The sequence below is a fragment of the Macrobrachium rosenbergii genome, chromosome 9, assembly GCF_040412425.1.
Source record: "Macrobrachium rosenbergii isolate ZJJX-2024 chromosome 9, ASM4041242v1, whole genome shotgun sequence".
Lineage (NCBI taxonomy): Eukaryota > Metazoa > Arthropoda > Malacostraca > Decapoda > Palaemonidae > Macrobrachium > Macrobrachium rosenbergii.
The window spans coordinates 31668130-31687686 of NC_089749.1; the positions used below are offsets into that span (position 1 = coordinate 31668130).

The window sequence follows — 19557 nt, forward strand, 5'->3', positions numbered from 1 at the left end:
TACTTTTTATTTTTAGGTCAATTTTAAAGTTAAATATACCATTGGAAAGAGGAAAGAAAGACGAATATTTGTTAGGGGCTAGGTTTTTTCTTAGGGTTGACGAGGAACCCGTGATAATCAAATTATACAAATTTGGGGAGAAAATCCCCTCGTCTCCCACCAAAAAAAAACCGGAAAAGTAGAAAACTCCTCCCATTATTTTTTTTTCATACTATGATATACTTTCTGTGTATGAAGCCGCATTGTAATAGCTCTAAAAATGAAGGAGGTGAATCATTTTAATTTTGTTTTTTTATTTTTTAATAAAATCCCAAAATAATCATCCGATCACTCAAATTTTTTCTGGAACATCACCTTATATATATGTATAACATAAAAATTTCATAAAAATTGGGGCATTATTTCTATGTAAGCGTGCACTCCCCTTAAAAGAAACTAATAGCTATGTAATTACTAGGTAAGTTACTTATGAGTTTACACCTTGAATATTTCTATATAAAAGGAGTTTTTTTGTATCCTCGCTGGAAAAAACAATGATTTTAGCTAGTCAATTTTTCCAACAGTTGCACTGTGAATATGTCAACTCATTTGGACGTCCCTTCCAGCAGCACAAAGGTCAATGATACCAATGAGCCTCAGCACTGCCTCAAATATGGAATAAAAATCTGTTAGTATATTGCAAAACAGGTAAATTGCCTTCCTAATCAATTGGAGGCAACCAAGACCAACATAATTCTGAGACAAACTTGCCTTGATCAATTAACACCAATACCAAACCAGTTAGTGTGCTTTTTAGCAGAGAAGTCACAAGACAACAGATGATTCATCGGGGCTAAAATATTGTAACATACCTTTTGTAGCAGACAAGATGCACAGATTTTATATTTTAATATTACTGTATAAGATGATTGTTCCGTTTTGACATTTGAACTACAATTAAATCTTGAGAAGCTAATAAGAACTTGGTTTAGGCAACAGAAAAAATTTTAACATACAACACAACAACCAGCTCAAACAATAATATCAATCCTGTCATTGTGGTCTTTGCTTTTATAAACCCTCAAAATTATTTGAAACCATTGTATATAAAATAAAGGAGCAAAAATCAATCGGCCTTTATCCAGACCAGGGATTCTCAACCAATTTCTTGCAAAGCCCCCTGGAATTAAATAACCAACATTATTACCCAACTAATATTTACCAAAAAATTTCTAATTATGCTCTTTATCAAACCACATTTCAAGACTTCTTACTTCAGACAATGATTCTCACTAGACACCAACCTCAAATAGCTATCTGATGCCAGGAGTGCAATGTAATTATGATCTAGTGACCCTGGATGCCATGAAGCTGATACCACCTCCAACTTTGGATGACAGAGAAAGAATCTTTCTGCAATGTACTCAACTCTGGAATTAAAAGAAAAAAGTAAAGAAAATATCTAAAATCTCATAAATGAGCACAGTTCAAAAAATTAAGTCCTAAAGCATATCCTGACAATATTGCAGACATCTTTTACTCACTTTCACAGCATTTTATTGGAGGAATCAAAAGTTTAGACAGGTGTTTTAAGTTCCACTCACATAAATAAGGGACATATAATAAAGACATTAAGTACATGGCTAATGCTATTTGTAGTCAAAACATTTTACCAGAGGAGAACATTACCATTAAGCAGTTTAACCGGGTTACAGAGATAATTAATTTAGTTCTCAAAGGGCTGTTTTGAAGGATTTGTCCTTATTAAAAAAATTTTGATTTTATTTAATAAACTATAGCTCTTTCAAAATTTCATAATTGGACTACATGTTACTGAAAATGATGGAAATTCTAAGAAAATTTCTTAAACTTGATATTCATGGTCCATTGTATTGTGGATATCATAAAACTTTTTTCACTGTTACTATTACTCGACAGTCTGTGCATTTAGGGACTGGATCATGTGAACTGCTCATCAACTCTCCAAGAGTCAAACAAGTTACCAATTCTAAGACGAGTCAAAATTGCATGTGGGTATCGTTCCTTTTGATATGAACTCCATATTCCAACATTAGGCTTTGTGGAGAAAGCCAGACCCAAGGGAGTTAAGAATTTTAAGTATTGACCCAATTAAATGACACTAACTAGTGCACACAAAAATGTACTAAAAATACACACAAAAAAAGAATCTCCCCTTTCCTTTATCTCATCCTTAACTGAATGGATATGTCTCTTCTCACAAGCATGAAAAATGAGATCAAATGTCAAATCATGGGTGATATACATATACAAAAGACAAAATGCAAGCAAGAAAACCCTTCTTTTAATTCTAGGAATACATGGAAATATTGTTATAGTTCATACATAAGCATGCAAGTTGTGTCTATGAAAGAGTGTATTAGCCTGTAAGAAATAATAAATCTTAATATAACAAATAACATGAGTAAAAATCTTAATATAACAAATAACATGAGTAAAAGTTAAAAAATTACCTAGGCAGATGCATTTGTAGAGCCTCAGGTTTGATAACACTGGTTATACGATACTGCCTGGTATAAAGTATCTGAGATGGCCTAGTTAGCATTAAGTAACACCATAAATACTCAAGTTAATTGTACAAAAGATCATTGAAAGGATGATAAGCATCCCCACTACCCCCAATGCTTCTTTACACATTTGCTACAAAAAATGTTAATACACCAAATAAAATGACAAGCCAATCCTTTACTAGCTACAAACTAGTAATCATCAATCAATATCAGGCCAAAAAAGCATTACATGTCTTCGAGAGTAAAATATTACCATGAGCAGCATCAAAATTTTGAACATCAACATACTAGAAGAGATAGACAAAAGCACAACATTTTGAAAGAAAACTCTAAACAAATTAAGGAAATATGAGACCCCTTTATAAAATATTCTAAAAGAAAGGCTACATATATTTATATATTTTGCAATGTTTTACATAAAAAAACTTTCATTTACATTGCTAGTGTCTATACTCAGATGACACGTTTGTTTACTTCTTCCAATGCTGGTACAGGCAGTCCCCAGTTTATGACAGGGGTTCCATTCTTATGCCGCATCGTAAGCCAAAAATCGTCATAAGCCGAAAAATCGTCGAAAATCCTAAGAAAACCTTACTTTTAAGCCTCTGGGTGTCTTGAAAATGAAGCAACCTACATTTTTATTGAGTTTTTTTAAAAAAAAACTCGGAATTTGACCATTCTGCCATTTTGGAGCCATATTTCTTCCGTCGGATCGGCATCGTAACCCCGGAACATGCATTGTAAACCGGGAAATCATTTTTGAAGAGCGTCATAAGCTCATAACGTCATAAACCGAGCCCGTCATAACCCAGGGACTGCCTGTATATGTTTTTTCTCAAGGTGGAATCTATGGTTCATTATTTTTCTAAGTTTCAGTATAACTTCCTGTATCAGGATTATGTAAATAACAACGCTTTGCTCAAGGTATGTTTTACATACTCAGTACATTCTACAAGCATATTTTAAGTGTAGTTGGGGGCACTGAACATTCAACCCCTCCTTCATTTGTTTTGTATCTCTGATTGGAGTTTATGTAGTGCCATTTGGAACAGGTGGGTCATCTTGGGTGAGATATTTCAGTCTTGTGCCAGGTAGTACGAAAGCACATCAGCATCGCTCTCAAAACCTTAGGGCTGCATAACAACCTCTTAATTATGTCCTTCCACAATCCTGGGCCTGGGCTTAATTACGTCCTACCATAGTCTTAGGCTGAGTTCCTTAGTGGAAGAATGTGTTCAAACTCATTTTCCTATCCTTATTCACCTTTTAATCTTTATTTACTATTACCTGTTTACTGCTTTTAAGTTTACTTATTACTGATTACACAGGCTTTTATTATTTATCAAATCATTTTGTTAATTTTTATTTTTATTTAATCATACCTGTTTACTGCTTTTAAGTTTACTTATTACTAATTACATAGGGTTTTATTATTTATCAAACCATTTTGTTAATTTTCATTGAATAATTAATGCAATTCTTTTTATTATTATCTGATGTTACATGCATGCAGTAAAATCTGTTTACTATATCTTATATGCAATAGAAGCTTATGATGCAAGTCCACAGTCGATGAGCTTGTTCCAAAAGATTATATCATCATAATGACAATGATACTAAACAAAGATTGTTCAATACCTGAACAACTACATATTAAAAAAAATCATATCATTCAAGATAAACAGCAATGTAATGATGCTGAATAATGACTGAAAAAGTCAGAACCATTGGCTGTATCATTATAGTTCTAGTTATTTAATAATATCAAGTGAGTAACATAAGGATGTTAGATTCTCAAAGGACTCATACAAAGAATTTTTCTTAAATAGATGAGAAGGCTGGAGTATGACAAAACTAATGAGGTTGGACAACAAGGTGCTGAGACTATAATGGAAACCAATGACAGCCAAAGTAGAAAGTAATGCAGCTGTATGCAGTACCCCACAAAGATGACATTTTTATAATAAAATAAAATTTTATATATATTTATCCAGTAATTACATAGCTATTAGTTTCTTTTAACCAGCAGCTTAAAATTTTGAAATTGCAGCTCACACTAGTTTGTTTTGGTTATGGCGACATGCCCCGCCCACTTTTGGGTGTAAGAGAAGGTACAACATAGCAAAGAGCATCAATTTGTTTATGCCCTTATGTCCAAGTGAGGGGAGGTGGGTGGGCTCCGATCATGTAATTACTGGGTAAGTATATATAAAACTTTATTTTATTATAAAAATGTCATTTTTATATAAGTAACTTACCCAGTAATTACATGGCTGATTCCCACACTGAATGAAGGTGGGAAGTTGGACATAACTACTCCAAAACATTATTAACAGTAATGAGTTTGAGAATATAAATTTGCTAACATTGAATCAATGTTGTTGATTTAGTTAGTTATAAATGATTTGTTTAACCAGACCTCTGAACTCTTTTAGGGTTCTTCTCAGGCTGGGAAATGACCTTACCTGATAAGAGGGCTGCTACAGGTAGATACTGCCAATGGTTGGCGCTCATCTTATCCAGTACAGGCGAGGTGGTAAAGCCTTGAGGGCTACAGTGGGTGCTTTGTAGCAATGGACTAATTTCCAAGGGCTAGCAAAGTACAACAAGATGCCCCTGCCCAGGGTGCAGTACCACACAAAATAACCAGAGTAAATAGCCACCATAACCACCAAAAACCAAATTAAAAACACCAATACCCAACCATTAAACCAAAAGACAGGAGGGTATTCCAAGTACATAGTACTTCCAGGCTCCCCAAAAACTCAACACCCTAAGCAAGGCGAAGAGATTAAAGAAAGGACACTGCTTTCTACATTTCCTCCCCCAACACCACACCAGCCGTGTAAAACGGACCCAAGGTACTGCACTGATCGTAAGTAGTCTCGATATCCCTTAAATAATGCGATGCAAACACCGACTTGCACTTCCAAAACGTTGCTTGCACAATTGACATGAGGGATAAATTGAGCTTAAATGCCAAAGACGTAGCGACCGCTCTTATCTCATGGGGTTTTACCTTATAAGAGGAGAGCAAGTCTTCACTCACCATAGAATATGCTTCCAAAATCAGGTTCCTCAGAAAAAATGCCAGGGCATTCTTCGACAAGGGTCTAGAGGGATATTTCACAGAACACAAAAGATTCCTTGAAGTACCACAAATGTCCTTCGTTCTGTGAAGATAGAAATTAAGGGCTCCTACTGGACAGAGAGTTCTTTCTTCTTCAGACGGCCCTACTATCTCGGACAAGCTCTTGATTGTAAAAGAATGCGGCCATGGATTTGATGGCGATTTGTTCTTAGCCAGAAAGTCTAGGAAAAGGAGGAAACTGCATTCCCCTGAGAAAACCCTATGTTTCTGTCTGAAGCATGGATTTCACTGGATCTCTTGGCAGTGGCCAAGGCGACCAGAAAAAGAGTTTTCTTGGTTAGATCCCTTAAAGAGATAGGTTGCATGGGCTCAAAACGTGAACTGGACAGCCACTTAAGTACCATGTTTAAGTCCTGAACTGGACAGCCACTTAAGTACCACGTCTAAGTCCCAGGACAGCAAAGGTTTTTCTTTAAGCTTTGGGGTATCAAAGGACTTCATAAGGTCGGACAAATCCTGGTTAGACAGCAAGTCCATTCCTTTATGGCAGAAAACTGAGCTAAGCATAGCTCTGTAGCCTTTAATGGTAGAAGTGGAAAGTCCTTTAGTGGAGTGTAGGAACAAAAGAAAGTCCGCTATTTCTGCTACAATCTTTGTTCGACCAATCCTGCAACATTGCATCAGTCGCCAATGCCAAGGGATCTGGTACTGGTGAGCAGAAGAGAGGAAGTTGGTGATTCCAAGAGGACGTGAACAAATCTATCATGGGTTTCCCCCACAGCTTCCACAGATCCAGACAAACCAATGGGTCTAATGTCCATTCTGTGGGAAGCATCTGTCCTTGGCGGCTTAATTTGTCCGCCAGAACGTTGAATCTCCCCTGGATAAAACAAGTTGTCACTTGAGTGTCGTTCTGGTGTAACCAAAGAAGACCCCTTGCTGCTTTGTACAGGGAGAAACAATGGGCTCCCCCTTGTTTCTTGATATATGCCAGTGCCATCATGCTGTCTGAATGCACAGCTACTGTCCTCCCCAGACTTTCTGAAGCGAAGCACTGTAGGCCCAGAAATATTGCCTATAATTCTTTTACACTGATGTGCCAGTTTTGCTGTTCCTGAGACCTGGTACCTGACATTTCTTTTAACACCAAAAGAGCTCCCCAACTTAGGTTCGACACATCTGAAAAGAACTCTAGGCTGGGGTTCAGAGGTTGAAGAGATTTCCCTTCTGAGTCTCTTCCTGGAAGCCCACCAACAAAGGTCCTCCTTGATTCCCACCATTATCGGGAACACAAACGAGTCCAGAAACTTTTTCCTGTTCCAGCTGGCTCCGAGGAAGAATTGGAGAGGTCTCAGGTGAAGTCTTCCCAGAGTGACGAATTGTTCCATGGATGAGAGGGTGCCTAGAAGACTCGTCCACTGATTGGCCGAGCAAAAGTTTAGTTCCAGAAATTCTTCCACTGTCTGGAGACACTTTTCTTTTCTCTTCGGGACTGGAAAAGCCCGAAAATCCCGAGAGTTGATTGTCATTCGTAAGTATGGAATCTACTGGGAAGGCGTCAGGAGAGACTTGTCCCGATTGATGAGAAGGACCAATTCTTGGGCCAAGAGAAGAGTCGTGCAAATGTCCTCCATACAGAGCTTTCGAGCGGGAACGTAGTAGCCAGTCGTCTAGATATAGGGATATCTTTATCCCTCCCCATCAAATGAAGCCATTTCGCTAAGGGAACCAATACCCTAGTGAACACTTGCGGTGCCATTGAGAGACCAAAGCACAGAGCCCGAAATTGGAACACCTTATCCTGAAACAAAAACCTTGGGTACTTTCTCGAAGTCGGATGCACTGGAATGTGAAAATACGCGTCCTGCATGTCGATGGACGCCACCCATTCTCCCTGGCAAATGGATGCAAGAACCGATTGGTTTGTTTCCATCTTGAATGTTGTCTTTTTGACAAAGACATCTAGAGCACTTACGTCCAAAACGGGTCTCCAGCCCCCCGATGAATTGGGTACTACAAAGAGACGGTTGTAGAATCCCGGAGAATGAATGTCCTCTACTAGCTCTATAGCCTCTTTCTGAACATGGGACTCGACCTCTGGCAAGAGAGCAGCAAATCTCTCTGAGCCTAGAGAGTAAGTTGTCAACTCGACAGGCTTGCGGATTAGAGGAAGTTTGTTCAAAAAGGGGATAATGTATCCCTCCTTCAGGACAGACACTATCCAGGGTTCTGCTTGAAAATTTTCCTAGCCTAACCCGTCCGAAAATCATTCAATTATATGATCCACTCACCTGTTCATGTTGTTATTCTTTCACTATGCAATCCAGCTTACGCCAACAAAAACCACAAAACAGACTTACGACCCAACTTTCATCGACATAACCTTCAGAGAACTCTCTCTACCCTGCCACCATTTGTTCAACACTCCCGCCAGCGTTTGTTTACATTCTTTCTCCCTCCTGCCATTTCCGTCCTATGACGTCACTTCCTATGACATCAGAAGAACATACTTTTTAAACTTAAAGAATGCTTTGCTATAAAAAGTCTTATAAAATTAACCGTGCTTTTTTATACATTTTTTAACACCCATATCATTTCACTAATGCAGAAAGTAAAAATAAAATAATGACTAACTTATAAAATGGGTATATTTTCTTGTTCTAGTCTGGGACCTATAACGGGAGCTCCGAAAGGGAGTAGGTTGCAGCGGAGAAGATCTGGGAGGAAGAGTTGAAGAATCCTTGGGGCACCTCGTAGATTGGGAGAGCAAGACCTGAGTGTTCTTTTTCTGCAGGTCAGAGGCGATGTCCAGTACTATAGCCTGTGGAAAAAGATACGTCTTGTCCAAGGGGGAGAATAGGAGGGCCGATCTCTGAGATGGAGCAACGCCTTTTGAAGTAAAAGAACACCAAAGAGCTCTCTTTTCTTAAGCACACCCATGGTGTACAGACTAGCTAACTCCTGTGTACCTCGCGAACACCCCTGTCAACACAGGAAAGTACTCCTAAGAGATCCGACGAGATTTCTTAAAGTAACAAGGAGCGCTCTCTAAGTTTGCGCGCCAGAGCGCACACCGCCCAGTCTAGGAAGCTCATCACTTCGAACACCTTAAAAATATTCTTGAGAAGATGCACAAGTTCCAAGGCTGAAAACATAATTTTGGCCGAGGAGAATGCTGATCTCTTAGTCGAGTCGATAAGGCCAGAGAAGTCTCCGTGAGAGGCGGCAGAGACTCCCAGGGAAGGAGCTTCTCCGGTCGCATAAAACCTGTAGCTCGATCTGGACAACTTGGAAGGTGGGAAACAAAAAACTGCTTTGCCTTATTCCTTCTTCTCAGAAAACCACCCTTCTATTTCATCCAGTGCTTCTTTGCTGAAGAGGAAAGAACTAACTTCGGTAATTTCGAAGAACCGAATGAGGGGGCTTCCATAAAGAAAGTCGAAGCAGGAACGGAGGGAGTAGCTGGCAAAAAAAAGCTTGGATAAGTCACTAGCAGGAACCTCAACAGCGCAGATTATGCCGACGAAGGAGCATCTTGATCTGGAACAACCTCTTCCTCAGAAGAGACAGGGGAAAGCGATAAGTCCGCTGTCGTCTGAGCTGTAGGAGGAGCCTTCTCAAGCAAACTGAGAATACTATCAAGTTTGCTTTGAACTGAGTCAACTGAAGGAGGAACAATGTCCGAGACTACACTACTAAGAAGCGGTGGAGGAGCAGGCGCCAATGGGCACTCGGGGGGCGCTGTAGAGACAGAAGCCAGTGACGAAACCTGTTGGTGAACGGGCGCCAGTGGGCGCTCAACCGCAAACGGGAGTTTGAGCGCTTTGATGCTAGTTGCTGGTCGCTCGGGCGCTGACTGCAGAGATGAAGGTGCTGGGTGTGCAACTCCTGATGCAGTAGTTCCTTTATTCGACGAAGAATGTCTACGCTCCACAAGGTGCTTTGGCGCCAATTTACGACCGTTGTCAGAAAAAGCAGAAGAGAATTGTTCCCGGCTATCGGCTATCCCAATGACTACACGATAGGCGCGCTGAATCCTTGCCCTTCTTACAAGGAACAGGGGAAGGAATCTCAAACTCCACTGCATGCTTTTTCAGTAAGCGTGGCTTGTCCGCATAGTGCGATGCACGTCTGGGACTAAAATCTTTGGAGCTGGAGGACATACAATGAGCACTCGCTTGAAGGCCTTTCCAACGGCCTTTGGTTGCAGTCTGGGATTCATCAATAGACTGAACTGAGGGGGCGACTGCTCAGGGCCAGACCCCCACCGACTTCCCTTAGGCTGCCAGTTTGACTCCTCTCAGGTGCTGGGGAGTATGTAAGGGACCTTGGCCTAGGAGAATCAGCTGGCCAAACAGCCACCTCCTCCACTACCAATGCACTTGCACTGGGCACCATGGGGTGCTCTGACTCACTTTTATCCACTAGCACTTTTACCGATGACGCTAATTTAGTGATTGATTGCACAATCAACTCGAAGCGAGTGTCGATTTTCGACTCCAGACTGGCGATGGTGTTGGTCAGAGACAAGAGAGCCAGGTAAAGGAGAAGGTTGCACAGGTTGAGGAGATGGAATGGGATCGGAAGAAACTACAGGTACAATTGCATCCGACTAGCTAAAGCTATACTAGATTCCCTAGAAATAGCTTTCCTCTTTCTATCTCTAGCTAGTTTCTTAAGATGTGAATCTAAAGTCTTCCACTTCTTTAAATCCCAGTCGCTACACTCCTCACAATATATATCCACTGAACATGTTTGTCCCCTACACTGAACACAAACAGTGTGAGAGTCGTAAGATTCTTCAGTCAGTCTAGTATTGCAGCCTTTGCTACAATACCTAATACTAGAACTACAAGTGTCAGACATCCTGGAAAATTCTAATACAAGTCCAAAAAACTCACCTAACACTCTTAATTATGCTGAAAGTCTACAAAAATGAATACTTAACCAATCGAAGATAGAGCAAACATCCAGCAAACTATAAATTTCAAAATTCAAGTTGCTGCCGACCACAGTCCTTCAACCACAGCTGGCAGAAACAAGTTGAAGCTCCCTGCTATGTTGTACCTTCTCTTACACCCCTGGAAGTGGGCAGGGCATGTTGCCATAACCAAAACAAACTAGCATGACCCGCAATTTCAAAATTTTAAGCTGCCGGTTAAAAGGTACTAACAGCTACGTAATTACTGGGTAAGTTACTTATATAAAAACAACACACAAAAGGTGCCAGCCCTTTATGAAGCAGAACTATCAGTGAACAGCTGCCATCAAAATAGCTTTTTGCCCTAAATTCCAAGGCTAGAAAGGCAATGAAGCAACCTCATGGCAATCACTGATAAATAACAACACACTATAAGAAACTCTTACATTTATGTTGCCTGTTCAAACTAACAAGAAGTTCAGGCACAAAACATAGCATATATAAAAATATTATACATGGTATATCATGGTTCCTATAGCAAAATGTTTTCAGATTTTAAACAGCTCATTAACAGGCTCAAAGTATCTAGTATCAACTGATGTATCATTAAGGATGCACCCTGAAGAAAGTGTACTTAGAAAATTTATGGCTTGCATCATCTTCAAGTGACTGTTTACCTGCATGTAATAACATCACGTCCACCATCGTACAGAGACAGTTCACCATGACGGCTGGGTAGCTCTACAACAGCAACTCCACGACGGCCGATCAATGCCACACATCTCCCATTGTGATTCAGTAGTATCCGTTCAACTTCCCACACTGGAGGCTTGGATAAAGCTAAAGTCTGAAATATATTAAACCTCATGAACATATTCAATAACTTAATATCTTAAAAACAAAAACACTCTAAATAAATATCATTAATGTAAGTATTAAGGCATAAAATGCACTTACTAGGCTAATCCTAAGAGAAATGGGTAAAAAGACATGAAAGTGACAGCTAAGATATCAAAACTGTTTTTAACAGAAATGCAAAACCTGTCTGTAAAAACTGGAATGGCTGTGGAAAAAACAGAAATGAGAAGAAAGGAGAAACTAGTTAATCAAATATGCATGAAAGAAAATCTCCAAGGGAATACCAGCAAAGATTACAGCATACCTGTCTGTAACACTGAAATAAAATGACCATACTGAGGAAGCATTTGTTAGAAAAATCAGAACATTACCCTAATTTTTGCACACAGGTTAATTAGGAGAACTGTAATCTTCAAGAGAGGGGCTTACAAAGCATAGCCTCATTTTTAGCCCATATCCCTCATCACACAGAATCTCATCCCAACTCAAAATTGATACTAAGAAGCTACCTTACCCAAACCTGGCAATGTCAAGTTTGGTTATGAGTAATTAGGGCCTCTTTAATAAAGGCTCCTTGTAAAACTACACTCATTTTCCCAAGAAATTTGTACATACTGTCATTCATATATTTTTCCTTAAACACAACATATGGTACTGTACACGTAAACTTTATAGATGAATCACAGTTGTTTAAATATATCTTCACATACATCTACTGCTCCCATCTGTCAGTAAAATTCTGTCATAATTCACTTATTTTTTTCCCCTGTATCTACTGTATCTGTGACCATTCCAAAATGCTACACATAAAATACAAACTTCTTGACTAAGGGGTGCCTAAACACCCCCTCTCCCTGGATAACTCCTTCACCTTGCCTATAAGCTATTGCAGTTAGTACTTACTAGGATACATCATAACCTAACCTAAAGTGGTCTCTAGATGTGACTAAGCAAGTGTTTGCAGCTGACCTCAGTCACTCATCACCATTACCTTCCAATAATCATGAAACATGCTTGCCTAAATCTGGAGGACAATGATAGCAGTGTAGATTTCTTAAAATACTTTTCAGCTTAAATAGTTACCGCATTCCTAATAATAGCCATTGCTCACTATGCTAAGGCTTGTCCAAATGACAACAGAAGGTATAAAACTAGTTAACATTTAAAATAAATATGAATAATTAGGGATAATAAGACCTACAAAAACATATGAGATGGCAGGAAAATAAGCAGGTATGACACATACAATACTCGGATAGGAAACATTCTGGAGGGGTGTATAACTACCGACATCATTATGCAGGGTGTTAATACTTAATGTAAGAGAAGCAGAAATTAAACTTGAAAGAGAAAATGGGACAGCTATAAAAATCTTAGAAGCACCAGGAAATACAAAAGAAGGTATTAAAAGATGCAGAACATGGGACATGGATGATTAAGGTATGACATTAGCCAAAATTATTTAAGAGAGATATATAGGCTACAAAAGAAAGCCTACAGGATGGAGAAGAAAGAAATGTCTTGAGGAAAGGGATATGGATAGTAAAAGATGGCAGTAGTAATTGCAAAAGTTGCCAAGAAATATACAGTAGTAGCGGGCAAATATAGATGAAAACATATGATAGGCCTACTAGGCCAGCACAGGTAATGCTATACTGTACAAGGCTAAAGCTACAGTATTTAGTTACACTTTAATCACAAAAGAAGACATCATGAAGAAGAGTCCACAAAGTATGCAAAGAGAAAAAGCAGACAGGAGAAACTTTACTCAGCTGCAGCAAACCTAATAAAGAAAGCACATTTTTTATACCTGACTCAAAAAACAAGAAATAAGAGTACAGTATAATAATCAGAAAATATAATCACAAAATACCTCTTGAGTCATGTATGCTAAGGACTGGAAAAAAGAATTTTATATATATCGCTTTAATAAAAAAGCAAAAAGGAAAATCACGAAACTCATATAGGGAGACTGATGACTCAATGCAGGGACTGCCTTTCCATCCTCAGCTATGTAACTCCTAAATATGAGAACATAATACAGCACTTAGGGTAAACGCTTGGGGCGTGAGACACTGACATTCGTCCGCTGTTTGAACACTTCCAGAAAATGCATTCGAACACGCCCCCATCAGCATCAGAGACTTGTGCCCCCTCTACATTCCTATCAAAGTAACAGTTTCCTCCTAAGTTACGAAATAATGGCATACTTCTGATTAAACAGAGGTTTGTTAAGATTTAGCCGTGCGTGGTGCTAACTTACCGGCCCTAATGCCCTCGGAACTTTTACTTAAAACATTTTAAAAGTGGACGACTGACGCCATCTCGATATTTGCCAAGTCACTTACGTAAACAAACTGCCCATTTCCTGTGTTAAATCTGCAAAATATTTGTACCCATAGACGCTGACACTGTTTCCTTGACATCAGTGGTAAACGCTGGCTCGTTTTGGGGCTTGGACGGGACCTCTAGCGAATTTTTGGGATGCCAGAGCCCTAGATATTTAAATAACTAGGTAGCTAAACACCAGAATAAGGTTATAAATGGAGTAAATGTATTACTTATTCATTATAATTCATTTGAAAATATTTGCTGTTGGAGCAAACCAGATTCCTGAGACAAATTTCAATGCTTTTGCTGTGAACGTTACGATGTAGCTATTTTTCGTGTTTTCCTATTTTTTTTTATTTATTAATATATATTACATACAGTGTAATATATATATCACATACATAGTGTAAGTTTTGTCAAATATAATGGTGTTTTAAGAAATAATTTTGGATTTAAAACCTTTATTTCAGTCCTGTATTTTGACATCATGGCATCTTAACTCTCGTACTAGTTCTAGATAAATTGTCATACTCAACTTTCTTGCATTTTCGCCAAAGTGGTAACACTCATATGTACACATTGTATGTCTCAGAAATATACATAGTAATATGGACTTAAATAAATGAAAAGTCCTAACAACAAAATACTATATTTCTATCGCAAACTATTCACTAATGCGTCATCCGCTCTTGGATGTTTGTGGCAGCCAATATACAATAAGGCTGGAAAATTGTTCCCACGACAGTTTCGCCACTTTGATGGAGTAAAGCATTGTAAACAAACATTCTCATGTATTTTAAGTGGTATTTTGAGTGAATTAAGATCAAATGTGCATAATTACAATCAAATAAGCACTGTGTAGCTTCAGTTGTGATGTCAGTAAGGATAAAACTGCATTTCAGTTCAACCACATGACAAGACGGGAATTCCTTGTCTCATATTTTCACTAGTATAGGCAACAAAATGTTGTTGTGCTGATTACAACTAAAATCTTGAGTAATATCTATAAACATTACATATATACGCAATTAGCGTCAGAACACCGTTAAATGAATGCTCAGAAGGAAGTGTCTTATTGCCATTCATTTTGTCACAATCTTTTGGAAGACCCCATACTGGATTCAAAACTGCCTTCAACGCCTATTTTACGAAGACTTCACATGCTTATTTTAGTTCGTATGGCTGTTTCCTATAGCTCATTTTGTTAATGAAGCTTCAATATTTTGAAAAGTTTTCCTAAAGGTTTAATTTTTTTGTTATTTCTCCATTTAGCCTAAATATTGAGTGAAAAGTGAAAATTCTGCCACCCATGTATCTCAACCCCGATCATTTACCCTAGGCTACTCTCATTCAAAAACTATGGTAAGAGCAATTTAGAGGACAGTAATTCTACATATTAGCTCCGTGCCTGGTTTTACCTTTTCAACTGGTTTCTTCTACACTTTTAAGGGTTCTGATACTAGCGGTGCATCTGTTTGTTGTCGGCCAAATGGAATGTTCCTTCGCCGTGTTTAGTACTGGCCCAGGAGGGTTGGGTACCCATACGTTAAAAAGTTATTGCACTTGCCGGACGGGATATGAACCGTTCGAAACTGAAGTAGCCGTGCTCTGTCTTGTGAAGATAGCATATGGAAACCCCTGGTTGGATAGACTTCAGGGGTTAATTACAGGTTAATTACACTCGAGTACCAAAAACTAAAGGTAAATTCATAATTAGCAACCAAAAAACTGTAGAAAAAGTTAAGTTACAAGGCAGTCGCTGCCGTGGAGCTACTATATAGTTCTACCTAGAGGATTAATGGTAAAAACTGATAGACTAAAAACTAGGAGAACTGTTAGTAAAAAAAGAAAAAAGACCTGTGCACAATATTTCCACAGGTATTTCTAAGTAATACAGGCACTGCGGGTATTTGGCAGGAAATGGCAGTTTCTTATAGAATTTTGGTTGCTTATTTACAATTCAACGTTATTTTTTGGCGGTCGGCTGTAATTAACCTGTAATTGTCCCCTGAAGTCCATCCAACAAGGGGTTTCCTAACGCGATCTTCACAAGACAGAGCACGGCTACGTCTGTTTCAAATGGTTCATATCCCGTCTGGCAAGTGCAGTACCTTGGAAACTGGTTTTTTCAACAGTTTTAGGGCTTCTGACACTGGCGGTGCATTTGTTTGCGTAATTCTTTACAAAAGGTCTGCATCAGTATTTGGTGTTTGTTTGATGTGTTAGGTTGTGCCCTTAAAGGGGGGTCGCAGGGGGGGCGAAGCTCCCCCGCTAGGCCTAGGTAGGGGCACGGAGCCCTAGGTTAGGTTAGGTGGTTGTGTTAAGTTACTGTACATATTAAGGGGTTTTGTATTATTTTAGTAAGGTCAAACACCAAATATTGATGCGGACCTTTTGTAAAGAATTACCTTTGTTTGTTGTCGGCCAAATGGAATGTCCCTTCCCCATGTTTAGTACTGGCCCGGGGGAGGGGGGGGGTTACCCATACGTTAACAAGGTATTGCACTTGCCAGACGGGATATGAACTGTTCGAAACAGACGTACCGGTGCTCTGTCTCGTGAAGATCGCGTATGGAAACCCCGGATTCCCATCAGGCTCCCCCTTACTGTAGGGTAGAGTTCAAAGGTAAATTGTAAGTTAATTACAGCCGACCGCCAAAAATTAACATTAAATTGTTAATAAGCATCCAAAATACAATGAGAAACTGCCATTTCTCGCTAAATACCCGCCGTGTACCTATAACTTAGTTCTACCTTTCCACATATCCCTGCCTGCGTAAAAGCAGACTGGAGCTGTTGCACAATCACCCTGCAGTATTACCCACCACAGGGGACAAGAAAAGGAAGGGATAGTTTACAAGCGCCACCAGCTGGCTGCCCAAGTCCAATACCGGGAACAAAATAACACTCAGCAAGAACTTCCAAGTCTACGCGGAAGCCTATAAGTGTAAAAAGTGAATAAGTAAGCCAATTTAACTTAGAACAAGTAACCTACCTGGACTTTGGAATCGGGTGGGTCAATGAGCTGCGCGAAAATGCAACTGTCCTCTTTGCTCCAGGCGATGAGCATGTCATCCGCTTTGTCCAAAAGTTGATTCTGAGCATATTTCCTAAATGCTCTGCCGTTATATTTCTCAGAGAGAACTCTTGACAGCGAAAGGGAAACGCCACCAGTTGAACCTGCCATGTTAATGTTTGTGTTCTATTTACCTATAATGGGAGTTTGAAATTCGTACCGATTACACCGCCGGCCAGCAGCAATTTGTTCCCCGGTGGGTCCGTTCTTTGGGTAAGGTGATAACAGTCTTTGGGGGAAGTGTGATATCATGTGTACATTGGATTAAAATGTTGATTCATTTTACATCAAATCAACTTTGATCAGCAATAAATATTTTCTTTTATATGCAGGTATAAAATTGTTAAATCAATTTCCTTTACTCATGAGCATTTGGAAACGTTCTTTTAAGCAAACTTGTAATTGTTTCAAATCGTGCCGCGCTTTGTAAACGATTAGCATAAAATAATTAACAAAACAGGTCATTCTAGCCATAGGGAATGTGAGCTATCAACACTGCATGTCAATGCTAGGATATTTATATACTGTACATGTTACTATATGGGGAACGTCACTAGGCTGAATATATCCGCAAGGGAACTATATCGTACGGTAATACAAAAACAATCAAAGGAATAGGAATGGTGTGGGTAAAAACGGTAGTTTTAGAGTTATGTAGTGCCTTTTTCATTTTTTTTAATAGAGGAAGGGCTCCGGAAGGAAATGATAATTTGAGGAAAAGAGAGTGAGGCATGTTATAGCAAAACATCTTTTTTTTTTTGCTTTGTTTTTGTTTTATTTTTTCTGTTACTTATTTCCTTTGATTTTCTCAAACCGTTCTTTTTTCACTTTTGTGGGCTATATATCATAATAGTCTAGCAGCCAAACCCTGATTTTCAAATAGGCCTTGCAAAAATACCCCCCAAGTAGGTTTTGATTGATTTTGGTAGAAAAAGTTCCATAGAATCAGAAATTGAATGATGCCCAGCTGGCATCTTTAGGCATTTTGAGAAATTCAACATGGCGTCCAAGATGGTTGCCGCGTAAACCCAAAAGCTTAAACGTCTCTCATTTTTTTATTTTTTGGCATATATTATAATATGATACATCAATTCTAGGGTTTTCGAGGTCAAGGAAGCCAATTTTAATGGAAAATAAAGTGTAAACTCAAAACTTATTGAGTTGTTCATATTCAGTATAAAACAAATGGTACATTGGTTGCAAAAAAAAATCGTGATCAAGAAAGAACACAAACACATGCTGAATGTTTGGTCACTTTATCAGAAACTGATATCAGAAAATGATGCCAAAGAACATTTATAAATGATTTCAAGTGAGAAAGTCTTCATTTTCGTTGTCCCTTTCGTCGTCAGTGTCAGCCGCTTCATCTTCAGAATCCTGGAAAGCTGCATTGAGAGGATTGTAACAGTTGAGACTGGAGTCGATATTGCACTTGCAAAAGGTGCTGCATGCAATATAATTTTTGCGACACAAACACCTCCTTGTGGAACATCCATCTGTTGACGATTGGCAGTTGCAGAAGAGCAGGTTCAGCACTCTCTCAGGAGCAGCCAATGTGTCAGGTGGAAGTGGTACTGGAAGAAGGATTTGACTGTCGTGGTTTGGTTTCCACCCGAAGTCCGAGGAGGCCAAAGCTGGAGGATCAGATTGCAATGCTGCTCTCCATAGGCATGCTTGGTGGTGGGCTCTCTTGACATGCAAACTAAATGCTCCGACATGGTGCCAGTTTCCTTGCTGCCATAGCACTTGGCAATGAATGCAACAGCTTGTGTTTCCAAACCTTCTTACTGTTCATTGTCTCCAAGCAAAGGAGTATGTTATCCTTGCTTGAGGATTTTTAAAGGTTTGACTTTTCCAATTCCATACAGTGTACTGACGGTATCACAACCAGTCAGGGCGTGGAGAGGAAGTAAATACTTGACTATTTCTGCATGCTTGTTGACTGTCGCGCCAGTATTTATAGTATTCCTCGTGGGACGTGTTGGAACAAGGAAAATTTTGCAACGGCGACCTTCAGATGCAAGTGGATCAGGACAAAAACATCCGTATTGTCACAAATGACATGGATCGTTTTCTGGGTTTGTCTGGCAATGTGGACTACTTGGTTGGCAATAATGAATTTCTCAAAATGCCCAAAGATGCCAGCTGGGCATCATTCAGTTTCTGATTCTATGGAACTTTTTCTCCCAAAATCAATCAAAACATGCTTGGGGGGTATTTTTGCAAGGTTGTCACCTACTGCTGCCAGACTATAATCCCTTGGCCGTCTTCCTTTTAGGTGCAGAGCAAAAACTGTTTGGCTTTGCTGGTTCTTCTTCTTGCCATTTATCTTTCTGTTAATCTCAGTCTTCTATGGTTACTTTTTTAAAACCAATAAAATCATTTGACTGTGTGTGTGCTTCTGCGTGTGTGTGTGTTGCTTGTGCGTGTGTGTGTGCGGGAATATGTGGGAATTATATTAGTTAATTATTATGCTAGATATACCTAAGCTTGCAACAACAAGCGTACCATTAAAAAGAAAATGAAATCAGTATAGAGCTGCATGTTGCTTACTGTACTATAGTATGATCATTCATACATATACACACACATTCTTTTAAGTGATACGCTTATTGTTGCAAGCTTACGTATAGCTTACAATAGTTAACTAATATAATTCCCACATATTCATGCACACACTCACACACCCTCATATGATCTTATAGGTTTTAAAAAAGTAACCGTCGAAGACAGTGAAATTAACAGAAAGAGG

At 39.1% G+C, this 19557-nt stretch overlaps 1 protein-coding gene across 2 annotated transcripts in view; it reads right to left on the reverse strand.

Moving 5' to 3' along the window:
• Positions 1-17061, reverse strand: part of mbo (Nuclear pore complex protein Nup88) — a 200035-nt gene extending 182974 nt beyond the window's left edge. The window contains exons 1-3 of one of the 2 annotated variants that reach the window (XR_010854060.1): positions 16725-17033; positions 11218-11387; positions 1284-1409 (exon numbers count right to left, since the gene is read on the reverse strand). Coding sequence is in view for 1 of the 2 variants with exons in the window: in XM_067108865.1 (XP_066964966.1) it covers positions 1284-1409; positions 11218-11387; positions 16725-16916 (488 nt within the window). In the remaining variant the exon portion in view is untranslated. Of the gene's footprint in view, positions 1-1283; positions 1410-11217; positions 11388-16724 lie in introns of both variants that reach the window. The other variant, XM_067108865.1, reaches the window with a different exon arrangement.
• Between the last annotated feature and the right edge of the window lie 2496 nt (positions 17062-19557).